Source organism: Myxine glutinosa, chromosome 1 (genome assembly GCF_964187855.1).
Source record: "Myxine glutinosa chromosome 1, kmMyxGlut1.1, whole genome shotgun sequence".
Classification (NCBI taxonomy): Eukaryota; Metazoa; Chordata; class Myxini; order Myxiniformes; family Myxinidae; genus Myxine; species Myxine glutinosa.
In genome coordinates this window covers 211,219,762-211,233,480 of record NC_136261.1, presented here as the reverse complement: position 1 = coordinate 211,233,480, position 13,719 = coordinate 211,219,762, and the positions used below count along the sequence as shown (strand labels likewise).

The following is a 13,719-nucleotide window of genomic DNA, read 5'->3' as shown; positions in this document are numbered from 1 at the left end:
ACCCACAGGATAACCGAATCGCGGAAAGAATTCTCAAACTAAACATACAGCCGGTAGGGAGCATTATTTATACAAGACTACACTGATATTTACACTACGATCCAGGACCTGTTTTTGGAGGAACACATGCAGATGTTATGCATAGAGAGAGCACGCATGCCAGCATCGATACACCAACCCACGAGTGCTCTGTGGCCTTACGGCCTTTAATAATGTGTAGAGCACCACATCCAAGCACCAAAAGCACCACCCCATAACACAGTCAGCACCATCCGGTGCACGAATAAAGTGTTCGATAGTCACCGGTGATGTCGCAGCCGGCCGATGTTCTGCCGCTGGTCTTGCCTTCATGTGGTGTACTTGGCCTTCTGGCTTCTTTAAAAATAAAGAAAGGCGCCAACCGCGTCCATTTCTAAATTGTGGCCGTCAGGGGCCAACTATTAGTGGTTCACCTGTATGGCATAGGTGCCACGTTGACCCATAGGTCCATCAACGGGTGGTGCGTGCCCGCAAGAGAACTGCGGTCCATGGTGGGCGGCCACAAAAATTGCGGTCCATATGGTGTATCGATCCAGGCAGCAAGCAGCGAAAGTGCAGGCCCACAACTGCGGAGCCAGCACCTCTCTCTCCTCTCTCTCTGCCCCAAAGCCAGATCCTCGGAGGTGGGAGACAAAAGAAGAAGACAAGTGAGTAAGGTGGTAAGGGCGCAAAAGTGCACGCAATACAACTGGGGGCACATGGGAACCAGGTGAGACAGGTACGTTCCTACCGTACGCCCCCCCCCCCCCACCAGGTAACCTACATTGCCCCCCCCTTACCCCTTACTGTATCCACAAAACACAACACTACCCATAAACATCTACTTTACAAATCAACAAACGTCCCTACTGTCTTCCCCGTTCCTCCCATAAACCAAATTCGTCTTCTCTCCCTCCTAACCAATCAAATTTGCCATTTCCAACTCTCATCAAAATTTGCCATCTCCAATTCAACATCAAAATTTGCCATCACCAATTCATCATCAGTCCCTCCTAGGGAGGGAGAGATGGAATCACCCCAATGTCTTATCCACGTCGTGATGCGTCTCACAAATCCACACAGCAATTCTCATTTCCTGCACACAGAACAAAGAAAACACAGGTGTGGAGTCATCATCATCACCACAGGTAAGTGGCTGCGTATGGTGCGACAGGTTCATCAATCCTAACTATTTCCTAAATGACTTTAACAACTTTACATTACCCGGGGTCTTTCCCTGCCAATCCATTGGCCAACTTACACTATGGGTTCTAAAAACCAATTCCCATTGACCAAACTGTGGTGCTTCTCAATTTGGGGTCTCACTCCCCCGATTCATCTCCCGGTGCCTTCGCACAATTTCTGGGCTGTGACGTGTAGCTCTCCCAGCAGGTCTACCCACCTGCACACCTCCACCACTGTAGTTGCCACCCGAGCTTTACCTGCTCCTCACCCTAACCTAACTAACGGGGGAAGGTCCTGGCTCTGTCACCCCTTGGTGCCCTCTGGCACTGGGCTACCCGGGTCCGTCCTCCGGATCCTCGGGCCCCATCCACAACAACTACTACCGGCTCCCAGAGCCCACCTGCGGCCTCACCTGGCCGACATCCTCCCAGTGGTGGAGTGCCCAAACCAACTACACACACTAACAGGCTACACGCCCAGCCATTTCCACAACACTAATGCACCCATCCACAATACCATTCTGCAACCGCACCACAAATGCCAATATCCAACCACAATTTACCTATACCTTCTACCTAACACTTACACTACCCGCCCCGGGTACTCGTGAAAGGGGTCCACTCTTCCCCCATCCACACCTTCGCACCATGCACACCACTCCGTACCACTTACTCCAACTCTCTCCACACCACCTTTACTTGCACACCTGTGCTCTCACACCTGGTGCCACCTGCACCCTTCTCTCCCCAAGCGCATTCGCGCTGATCCACACACTCACTACTCATACACTGCTCCACACACCTGTCCAGTTCTCTCACAGCATCATCTCATCTAACTACTCCCCTCTGAAACTTGCGCTTCCCAGTCGTCCCTTTAAACTATTGCGCTCCCTCGTCATTATAATCCACACTAATCTTCCTGCGTCCCCACTACAGGTATCAGTCACTAACTAACCTTAACGTTACCTAATGTCAATCTCTTCTAGATCCCTACACACAATATAACCTAACCCACCCGGGCTAGTTTTCACTGCCATACACCCCATAAACTATAGCTCCTTTGCCCCACTTTTGTGAGGGATGACAGAGTTGCCATCCCACCACATCGGGCATCTCCCACTACCAATTTTGCACATCAAATTTCAACAAATCAAAATTTGCCAATCACTACTCATCATCTGCCAATCATTACTGCCAATCCTTTGCCAATCATCAAATTTTGTTTTTTTCTAATTTTGGGTCCAAAACACTAACCTCATCACACAGTCTACTCACTAATGCCTCTCGGTGCGCCAATTAACTTCTAAAGCTCGGCTTCGTACAGCCAAGCCATGAATGCGGGTTGTGTTGTGCCCGCGGCTGGATACGTCCCGCATTCGGGGCAGGGACGGGGGCTTACCCGGCCCGAGATCCCACGCACCACCTCGGCGTGGAGCCATCCAATGTCCCGATCTCGACCTGCCGGCACGTCTCAATAGAAAGTGGTCGCCATGACGACCCTTCCTATCGGGCTGCCCGCTCCGCCTAGTGGAGCACGGACGCGGCCGTTCCACGCGAGGCCCAGCGTGGATCGCGCACGGCGGTCCTTTCGAACCCACCGTGGCTCGGATCCCCGCTGGTTCTCGCGGCACGCGAAGCCCGGCACGCACCGAGGGCCCGCTTCGGCTAAAAGTCGACCTAACCTCTAACCCGGTTACCGTCGATGCCTCACCTGGATGCTTACAAGCATACGCTACCCCTTTCATGCTCATACATCCAGCTGTTCCCATGCTCCTCGTCGTACCTTCTCTTACACACCTCGGTACACTCATTCCGCTCACCGACTTGGTCACACACCTGACCACCGAACACCTTGGCACACATTCGTCGCTCGCACACCTCACCAACACACCTCTTCGCGCCCCCTCCTCGGTCACCTCCTCTGTGACAATCACAGGTGTGCTCTCACTCACACACCCAACCACGTGCCTCACTACCAATTCCAGCGTGCATTCCCACTCACGCTCTACCATTCCAGGTGTGCATCCTTCCATTCCAGGTGTACATCCTCGCTCACCTGTCACAACCAACTCACGCTCCTTGTCACTCTCACTACTCTCACCTCCATTCTTGACAGCGCACTCACCCTTACTCTTGACAGCGCACTCTTTCCTCATGCACCCGTCCGTTACACACCTCTCTCGCGCACACTCTTGCGCACACTCTCCCGTCACACCCTCTGTAACACTCACCACAGGCGTGCATTCTTCCTTGCCTTTGACAGCGCACTCTTTCCCCATGCACCTGTCCGTCACACACCTTTCTCGCGCACACTCTCCCATCACACCCTCTGTAACACTTACCACACCGCGCTTCCATGTGCTCCCTCGCACACGCGCTACGACCGACTCACTCTCGCCAGCACCCTCACTCCTTGGCACGCACTTTTTCCTCACACACCCCAGGGTCGGACTTTCTCGCACACCTCCTTTTTCGCACACCAGACCTGTCGCACACTTCACCAACGGCCTCTCACGAACACCCGGGTCCATCTCGACCCCCAAGCTTCTTAAATCACCTGGCGCATCATACGCACGACCATATTGGTCACCACTTACACCGGGTCCTCTTCCTCTTCGCTTCTCCTCCATCACCTGCGAATCCCTCATCCGGTTAATGAGCACATCATCATGATCCGAACACAGACTTTGGACCAATTCTTTTATCTCCTCTTTTATCTCTTTCTTATCCCCTCTCCGTCGCTTCTTAATTTCGCTCACCCCTTCTTCCACTTCTTCTAATTTCTGCTTCACCTCTTTTATTTCCCGGTACGTCTCCTCAAGCTCGTCCTCCAAGGCTACTTTGACCGTTTCCATGTGCGTCCTCACCTGCCGGTCCTTCGTCTCCATTACCTCTGTCACCTCGTCCAACCTCGTTGTCAGTCCCTCACGTACCATCTGACATTGCCTCTTTGTCGCTATCAAGTCATCTTTTAGTTCTTTCTGTGTCGCTTTTAACCCTCCTAATACCGCAGTGTTCCTTTGAACCTGCTCCGTTAGTCCTTTTTGTCCCTCCGTCAGCTGTTCCACCTCCTGCGTCAGGTCCTCTATGCCCCCTTGTAACTTTACAGTCCCCTTTCTCACCTCCTTCTCCATGTGCTCCTTACAGTGCCTCACCTCCTCGCGCACTCCTCCGACCTCCTCACTCACCCCTCTTCTGATCTCTTCTCCCATCACTTGCATCTCCTGCCCAGATGCCACCCTCATCTGCTCCATTTCCTCCCTGTGAGCATCCAGTTTAGTTTCTACCCCCATTCTGACCCCCTCTATTTGCTGCCCCATTTGTTTAACTTCCCTTTCCGCTTGGTCCCTCATGTCCCTCAATTTGCCTTCCATACTGTTTTCTAACCCCTCTAACCCCTTTTGCATCCCTTCCATTTGATTCTCTTGAGCGGCCATTCTGTTTTCTACCCCCATTAACCCATGTTTCACCCCTTCTATCCCATTGTCTAACCCCTCTAATTTCTTGTCTAATCCCTCACCGGTACCCCTCGCTTCGTCCCTCATTACCCCCATTTGGCCCATAAGGGCCCCCATCATTCTGTTTTCCATTTCTTCATTATTCTTGTCCATAAGGGCCTTCATTTGCATTAAAAAAAGGTTCAAATCCACCGGTGGCGCTACTACGGTCGCGGGCGCGGTCGCCGTGGCCATGTGCGAGGCGCCATTTTGCGCGCCCGTAACCTCGTGCGCGACGACGCTATTTTGCGAACCTGCCACCCTCACTGCTTCGCTCTCCTCATGTCCCTCAATTTGGTCCTGGATCGACCCTGCCTCACTCTCCTCTACCGGAACCCAGCCGTCTTGATCTGCCATAGCGCGACTTTCAAAATTCGGGTTTTTATTTTTGTAAAACACAATCAAATTTCGCCGTTATAATTTCGAGCGCGTGAAACACGCTCCGGGTCCAATCTCACTCCTCGACACCAATTGTTACTCTAATAGTACAATTGGTGTTCCAAAATTTGGGCTAAATGAATTTAGTCCCAGGTCCGAATCCAACTCCTGACAACCAATTGTTACGGACACGACTTATTAGGATGTTATGAAGGGCCGAGCGGAATGGCCGCCGTGTTCGCACAGTTTACCCGATTCCACTCGAACGTTGACTAAGTCGCGCTATGCTAAATCAATGATGGAAAGGACACAACGGCTGGGTTAAATGACACGACACCAGGGGTACAGTTCTCAAGACCTCCGGAGGAGGATATAATATGGGTTATGCAGAACGTTTAGATTACACGGCACAGAGGTACAGCACAGAAAGATGGGCACTTAGACACGGTCTTATCTTAGCCCCGACAGACCACAGACAAACGGGACAAGACTGACTTACACGGGGATTGAAGGCAGGGGAGGGCAGGCAGTCGATAGCTCAAGGTGCACCTTGGCTCAGGGGCAGAATCGACCCGGTCCGGTCCAGAGATGCGGGTAGGTATCGTCGCGCTGGAGGTGGCGTCCGTTTCTCTTCAAGCTCAGGCGCATCTGACGTCACCTCCGTCTTCCTGCGCATGTCCAGCGGGGAGTGACACGCCCTCGGCTCGTTAGCTCCGCCCCAGATGGAATCGGTCCGCCGCTTCTTATTGGGTGCGGGGGGTTACCGGGCTCCGCCCTTGACGAGGAGCTGACAGTGAGCCCCTGCGTGGTAACCCCGTCGGAGCACATGGTCATTGGCGGCTAACCAAGCCGGAGTGAGGACGCGCACTCCCCGCGCCGCTGTTGTTGTTGTTGGTGTTGTTGTTTCATGAGGAAGAGATGCGGGGAGGTATTGGGAGGTCCTAAACTTACTACTGGTGCCATACAATCACATTCTGGTGCAACGAAGAGTCAGAATTAATGGAAACGAGTCCTTAACTGACATAGCCTAAGAATAACTAGCAAGATGTCCGAAAGTTGTCTACGTGAGATGCGGTGGACCTGGGCACGACATTTAATGGGGGAAAAAGGGGAAGGTCGGGGCTACAGAGTGTTGTTTACAGACAATGGGACGAGGGAATGGGGGATTGGGGATAGTTGGGGAGTATTGGGGAAATAGGGGAATATTTACAAGCGGATATGGATGGAGGCCAAATCCCATATCCGCAACATTATATATATATATACAGTGGAACCTTGACTTACGAGTGCCCCAACTTACGAGTTTTTCGAGATACGAGCCGTCGCTCCGGCAGTTTATTGCTTTGAGATGCGAGCCGAGATCCGAGTTACGAGCTTTCGCCACCCGGTCACGTGGTTATCTTGCCGTTCAAGTACGTATCTCTGTCGTATAGCGCTGCATTTTTTTTTTCGCATTTTGGTTATTTCGAGTTCACGCCGCCAGGTGGGTTCTGGTCACGTGGTTATCTTGCCGTTCAAGTACAGTACGTATCTCTGTCGTATAGCGATGCATTTTAGTTTTCGCATTTTGGTTATTTCGAGTTTACGCCGCCAGGTAGGTTCTGGTCACGTGGTTATCTTGCCGTTCAAGTACAGTACGTATCTCTGTCGTATAGCGATGCATTTTAGTTTTCGCATTTTGGTTATTTCGGAAAATTTCATGTTCATGTCGAACATTTCATGTTCATGTTCATGTTTTCATGTTCATGCCATGCCATGCCACAACTTGTTCAGAGTGCCGGCGATAGCTCGCCTTCTCTTTGTGGAAAACACGGTGAGATCCTTAACATCCAACAACTAATGGGACGCAAACGGGGCGCCCAGTTTAGCGGTACACACATTGATGAATCACCCTGCCTGTGATTCACCCATGACAGGTTATAGCTGGGTCGGGATTCAAACCCAGGCTGGACAGTTTAGACTTTAGAGTCAAGTGTGCGTACCTCCAGTCCAGGCCATCCTGCCAACTTGTATGCTGCATACAGGTGAAATATAAAGCGCGAGATATTTTTATATATACTGTATATTTAAAAAAAAATTGGTGTGGTTTTTGGCGGGCTGGAACGGATTAATAGCATTTCAATGGGGAAATTTGATTTGAGATACGAGCAATTTGAGTTACGAGCTCGGTCACGGAACGAATTAAACTCGTAAGTCAAGGTTCCACTGTATATATATATATATATATATATATATATATATATATATATATATATACATATACATATATATATATATATATATATATATATATATATATAGTATATATATACAGTATATATATACACGTATATATATATATATATATATATATATATATATATATATATATACGTATATATATATATATATATACACGTATATATATATATATATATATATATATATATATATATATATATATATATATATATATATATATATATATAGATATATATATATACATATGTATATATATATATATACATATACATATGTATACATATATATACATATACATATATATACATATACATATATATATATATACATATATATATACATATATATAAACATATATATATACATATATATAAACATATATATATACATATATATATAAACATATATATATACATATATATATAAACATATATATATACATATATATATAAACATATATATAAACATATATATATACATATATATAAACATATATATATATACATATATATATAAACATATATATATATACATAAACATATATATATATACATATATATAAACATATATATATATACATATATATAAATACATATATATATAAACATATATATATATATACATATATATAAACATATATATATATATACATATATATAAACATATATATACATATGTATAAACATATATATATATACATATATATAAACATATATATATATATATATATACATATATATAAACATATATATATATATATACATATATATAAACATATATATATATATATATATATATACATACATATAAACATATATATATATATATATATATATATACATACATATAAACATATATATATATACATATATATAAATATATATATATACATATATATATACATATATATAAACATATATATACATATATATATACATATATATAAACATATATATATATACATATATATAAACATATATATACATATATATATACATATATATAAACATATATATATATACATATATATAAATATATATATATATACATATATATAAACATATTGTTACAGACACGACTTTGATGTTAAGGTGGGCCGAGCGGAATGGCCGTCGTGTCCGCACAAATTACCCGATTGTACTCGAACGTTGACGGAGCCGCGCTACGCTGGATCAATAAGGAAAAAGAAGACACCCGGCTGGGTTATAATGACAGACACCAATGTTTCGATTCTCAATTATATTCGTACGGAAAGGTTAGATTACAGGGGCTAGAGGTATATCACAGGAAGACAGGCACTTAGACACACTCTTATATTGACCCCAACAGACGACAGGTAAACGGGACAAGGCTGACTCACACGGGGGTTGATGGCAGGAAAGGCAGGCAGTCGATCGCTCAAGGTGCACTCTTGGCTCAAAGCAGGGTACAGTCCGGTCCAAAGATGCGGGGAGGTCACAGCGCTCGGAGGGGACGTTCTTTCTCAGGCGGGTCTTTCTCTCTCAGCGATCGCAGGCAACGTTCTTTCTCAGGCGGGGCGCATCTGACTCAGCGCTCGCAGGTACCTCTTTCTCCAGCTGGGGGCGCATCTCTCGTCACGTCCGCTAAGTCGCCACGTATATCCGGCGGGGAGTGACACGCCCTCGGCTCGTTAGCTCCGCCCCAGATGGAATCGGTCCGCCCTTCTGATTGGGTGCGGGGGGGTTACCAGGCTCCGCCCTTGACGAGGAGCTGACAGCCAGCCCCTCTGGTAACCCCGTGGAGCGCCGAGCCGGTGTGAGGACGCATCCTCCCCCGCGCCGCCCCCATCTCCTCTGTTGTTGTAGTTATAGTTGTGGAAGAAGATGGAAGGAGGTATGGAAGATGGAAGGAGGTATGGGAAAGGTCCTAAACTCACTACTGATGCCATATAATCACATTCTGGTGCAACGAAGAGTCAGAATTAATGGAAACGAGTCCTTAACTGACATAGATTAAGAATAACTAGGAAGATGTCCGAAAGTTGTCTACGTGTGGTGCGGTGGACCTGGGCACGACATTTAATGGGGGAATAAGGGGAAGGTCGGCTCTACTGATTGTTGTTTACAGACAATGGGACTAGGGAATGGGGGATTGGGGAAAGTTGGGGAGTATTGGAGAAATAGGGGAATATTTACAAGCGGATATGGAGGCCAAATTCCATATTCGCAACAATATATATATATACATATATATAAACATATATATATATATACATATATATAAACATATATATATATACATATATATAAACATATATATATATACATATATATAAACATATATATATATACATATATATAAACATATATATATACATATATATATACATATATATAAACATATATATATACATATATATAAACATATATATATATACATATATATAAACATATATATATATACATATATATAAACATATATATATATATATATATATATATAAACATATATATATATACATATATATATATATATATATATATATATATATATATATATATATATATATATATATATATATGTATATATATATATATGTATATGTATATATATATATATATATATATATATATATATATATGTATATATTGTTGCGCTTTTAGAACCCTCACTTGTAAATATCCCAGTAAAGGTTAAAGGTTGCACCCCTAGTTAGGCCACAGCAACACGTAGGCCACCTTAGAAATTACAGTTATTTCCTTATTATGCGTTTTAGTTAAGGCTGTGTTTCCAATAGTTGAATCTGCGTTGCATCAATCAAATAAGGAGTAGGTCCTTTTGTTCATTTTGCGATCTCTCTCCAAATTTTGTTACGCGCCTTGGTTAGCGTTCACTCAGGCGCCGCCATTGACCATGCGGTCGGCTCGAGGAAGAAGGGGGCGGAGCGCCAAGGACATGGTGTGGCCACGTCAACTAGTCATCAAAGGCGTGGCCGGTAAGCCCCACAAGCCAACCAGGGCTGATGAAATATCTCTTGTGGGCATGGCTTGATGAAGCGCGGAGTGATCTGGGAGCGCGTAATATAAGCGCGAGCGCAAGCCTTTTCACCAGGTCCGATGAGAGAGACGAAACTGCGCAGAGCCCCTTTTACTTGTGGTACTTGCTTCGGACTGCGCAGAGAACCTGTTCAGCGGCACTCTTGCATACGAACATTGAGCGAGAGAGAGTGTTTGGCACGATATACGTATTACGTACGGAGCATCCCCCCCCCCCCCCCCCCCCCCCGCGCTATATGTAAGGTCCGCTCGCGGTCGACGACACGTGGAGCGCTGCCGGCCTGCTGTCTTTTCCACCACCACCACCACGGTACGAGTCGGGACCGGACGAGTGGCCTGGACCTTCTACCCTACCAACTGCAATCCCTGTGTGAGTGTGTCTGTTTGTCTGGGATTGTAGACTAAGACTGTACAAGACTGCACTGTGTCCTTCTCCTTCTTCCCTTCTTGTACATTCTTTCCTTTCTTCTTCTTCTTGGTTTTGTACATAATTAATAAACCCATTGCTGTTCTTCCCATACTTTGGTTTCCTCTTATCCGATCGCGTTAGTCTTTTCTCGATTGAGTACCTGTGGCACGATGGGAACCGCTCAGAATCGGGTTTAGTCATTGTTAACGGCCTGAGCTCGCTTCGCTCGGCGTGTCCACTAACGCCGCGGCTCGGGCGGGGCCCATTTCCTCGCTTCCGGGAAGGCGCTGGTAATTAGGTAAAAATAAAAATAAAAAAAACCACCTTTAGAGGCCATTTTTCCCCGCAAGCGGGGGTTGGCCTTTTTCGGGAACTGTGGTTGTTGTTGTTTTTCGGTCCCCTTTTTGAAGCAATGTTTTACGGCCGGATGCCCTTCCTGACGCCAACCCTTTTTGCCGCCTTTAACGACAAGCAGGGAATTACCAGTGAACTGGTACTCAATTTGCCGACCTCGGAAGGATGACAGGCTGAGTCAACCCCCCTGGCGTTAATTCAGCGATTGACCGGGATTCGAACCCAGGATCCTAGGATCCTAAGCCGGCACCCTAGCCGCTAGCCCAACACCAGGGTTCCTGTGGCATGATGTTTGTGGAAAGCAGATGGAAAAGTGGCAGATGGAAAATGGAAAATGGCAGATGGAAAAGTTTGTGGAAGAGGGAAAATGGGTGCTTGGGTTGGCACGAACCTGCAGAAAAGCATCCAAGTCGACAAGCTTCTTCGGGAATAATTTGCTGGTAATTAGGTAATAGGAACAATTTGGCCTTCCACCCTATTCAGCGCTGACCGGAAGTGACGTTCTAACTTCCCAAGGACTCGGGACGGCCAGCTTAAAGGAGAAGGGGATTAACCCTCCCTTGATAAGGGGAGCGCCGACCCCCGAATCCATAACAATATATACATATATATATATATATATATATATATATATATACATATATATATATATACATACATACATACACATATATATTATACATATACATATACACATATATATTATACATATACACATATATATTATACATATACCCATATATATTATACATATACATGTATATATATATATATACACACACACACACACACACACACACACACACACACACACACACACACACACACACACACACACACACACACACACACACACAGTATGAGGTACTTGAATGTGAGCAGATTGTCCAACGTTTACCAAATTTATATAGAATGTGTTTTGTGCCATGCTGTACTACAAAGTCGGCAAGTGTATGCCATATGGCATCATACAACATGTAGACTCCATGGGGAACATACGCCATTGGGGAAAATTGGACATGTTCTCTTTCGCAGTGGGGTGATCAGCTGCAAAAATATTTAGGTGGCAAAGAAGTCTTTATAAAGTGTGCCAATGTGTTGAGAGAGCAGCATATCTATCTGAGTATTCATGAGAGACGGTGAGAATAAAACCGTTATTACTGAAAGTTTCAAAACTTTGCCTCGAGTTTCAAATTAGTTTTTTTTTTTAAGTTTGGAAAAGGCAAAAAAAAATTAAAAATACAAAATAACTTTTGCAGTTCATCGTTTGTACAATACATTGTCCAAAATCCTTTTACTCGGTGCTGCCCCCTTCACAGCAGATGGAAAAGTTTGTGGAAGAGGGAAAATGGGTGCTTGGGTTGGCACGAACCTGCAGAAAAGCGTCCAAGTCGACAAGCTTCTTCGGGAATAATTTGGCCACCAGCTCTTCGGCCTGTACCCGGCACAAGGAAAGGTCAACTAGACGGTTGTGGAATAATAAAAACAAATGTCCACGAAAGAAGCACTAGGCAGGCCCTGATAAATAGAGAAGCGAAATTCAAAGTCGCTATGAATACGATGGTCGTACCTCTTTACTGATCCTTTCTCGGAACATCTCGATCTAGACGGTGGAAGGACAAGGAAACGGTAAGTGGGAGAGAGAGTAACGTTAGCAACGGTGATTGTGCTATCCGAGGGGCTTTGTCTAGGCCCAAAGCCCTCACTTCCATCCTAAGGCTGTTTTATACAACAACCAGAAGAAAAAAAAATTTCAAAACAAAATTCTTCAAAACTTCGACTTCAGTTTGACAAAGAAATTCTCATGAAATGTGCGAATCGTTTCGTCGAGAAACATTCGGTTGCGAGAAAACGGGCAAAAGGAAGACAAAAACCAACGGCTTTGGCGCGACGATAAGTAACGTTTTTCTTAAATGTACAACGAAGCGTCCCGTGAACGAGATAAGCCTCGATCCCGACGCCTAAATGCCTAATGTAAGCGAAAAGAACCTTCTTGATATTTTCTCCCTCCAGCTTGAGCACAACCGACATATTACCGGCTCCCTCTGGGCGCATGTGCTCTGCGAGCGAACCACTTCCGGCCGCTTTTCACCCGAAGCCTTCACACCGTCCTTTAAAATTTGTTTAATCTTCTCCTCCATCCATCGGAACTTCCTCCTCTTCGAATTGTAAATTTCATTTTGTATTCAATATGATTAAAAAAAATTAATAATCAACTTCCGATTGAAAGGCCGCAAAACATACAATTACAACGGTGCTAAACATTTTCCTTCTCTAAATTCCGAACAGAAACGTTGCTTCGTGTTTCAAATGTATTCCACAGTTAAACAAACTAAAGCAAGTATTTTCTTTTTTAAGTTAAGACAATATTTCAAAACTTTAAACTGTGCCGCGTCATTACGTGGTTGTGTTGCGTCAATATTAGACGTCATTACGCAGACATGTAATTTATAATCACTTCATTGGTAATAAACGTGCTTACATCATGACGTATTCACATTTATTAATTACGAGAAACGTGGAAAATTACATTTATAGCAAACACGTGATACTGATTTAATTGCTAGGTTTAATCGCGAGATTGTGTTTGTCGATTGTGAAGTGTAAAGAAATATATATAT

General features: G+C 44.7%; 1 protein-coding gene across 2 annotated transcripts in view; it reads right to left on the bottom strand.

Moving 5' to 3' along the window:
• PSME3 (proteasome activator subunit 3) overlaps nucleotides 1-13,225 on the bottom strand; it is an 83,183-nt gene extending 69,958 nt beyond the window's left edge. For both annotated transcript variants that reach the window (XR_013624280.1, XM_078783116.1), the window contains exons 1-3: nucleotides 13,088-13,225; nucleotides 12,669-12,701; nucleotides 12,471-12,533 (exon numbers count right to left, since the gene is read on the bottom strand). Coding sequence is in view for 1 of the 2 variants with exons in the window: in XM_078783116.1 (XP_078639242.1) it covers nucleotides 12,471-12,533; nucleotides 12,669-12,701; nucleotides 13,088-13,153 (162 nt within the window). In the remaining variant the exon portion in view is untranslated. The remainder of the gene's footprint in view (nucleotides 1-12,470; nucleotides 12,534-12,668; nucleotides 12,702-13,087) is intronic.
• Between the last annotated feature and the right edge of the window lie 494 nt (nucleotides 13,226-13,719).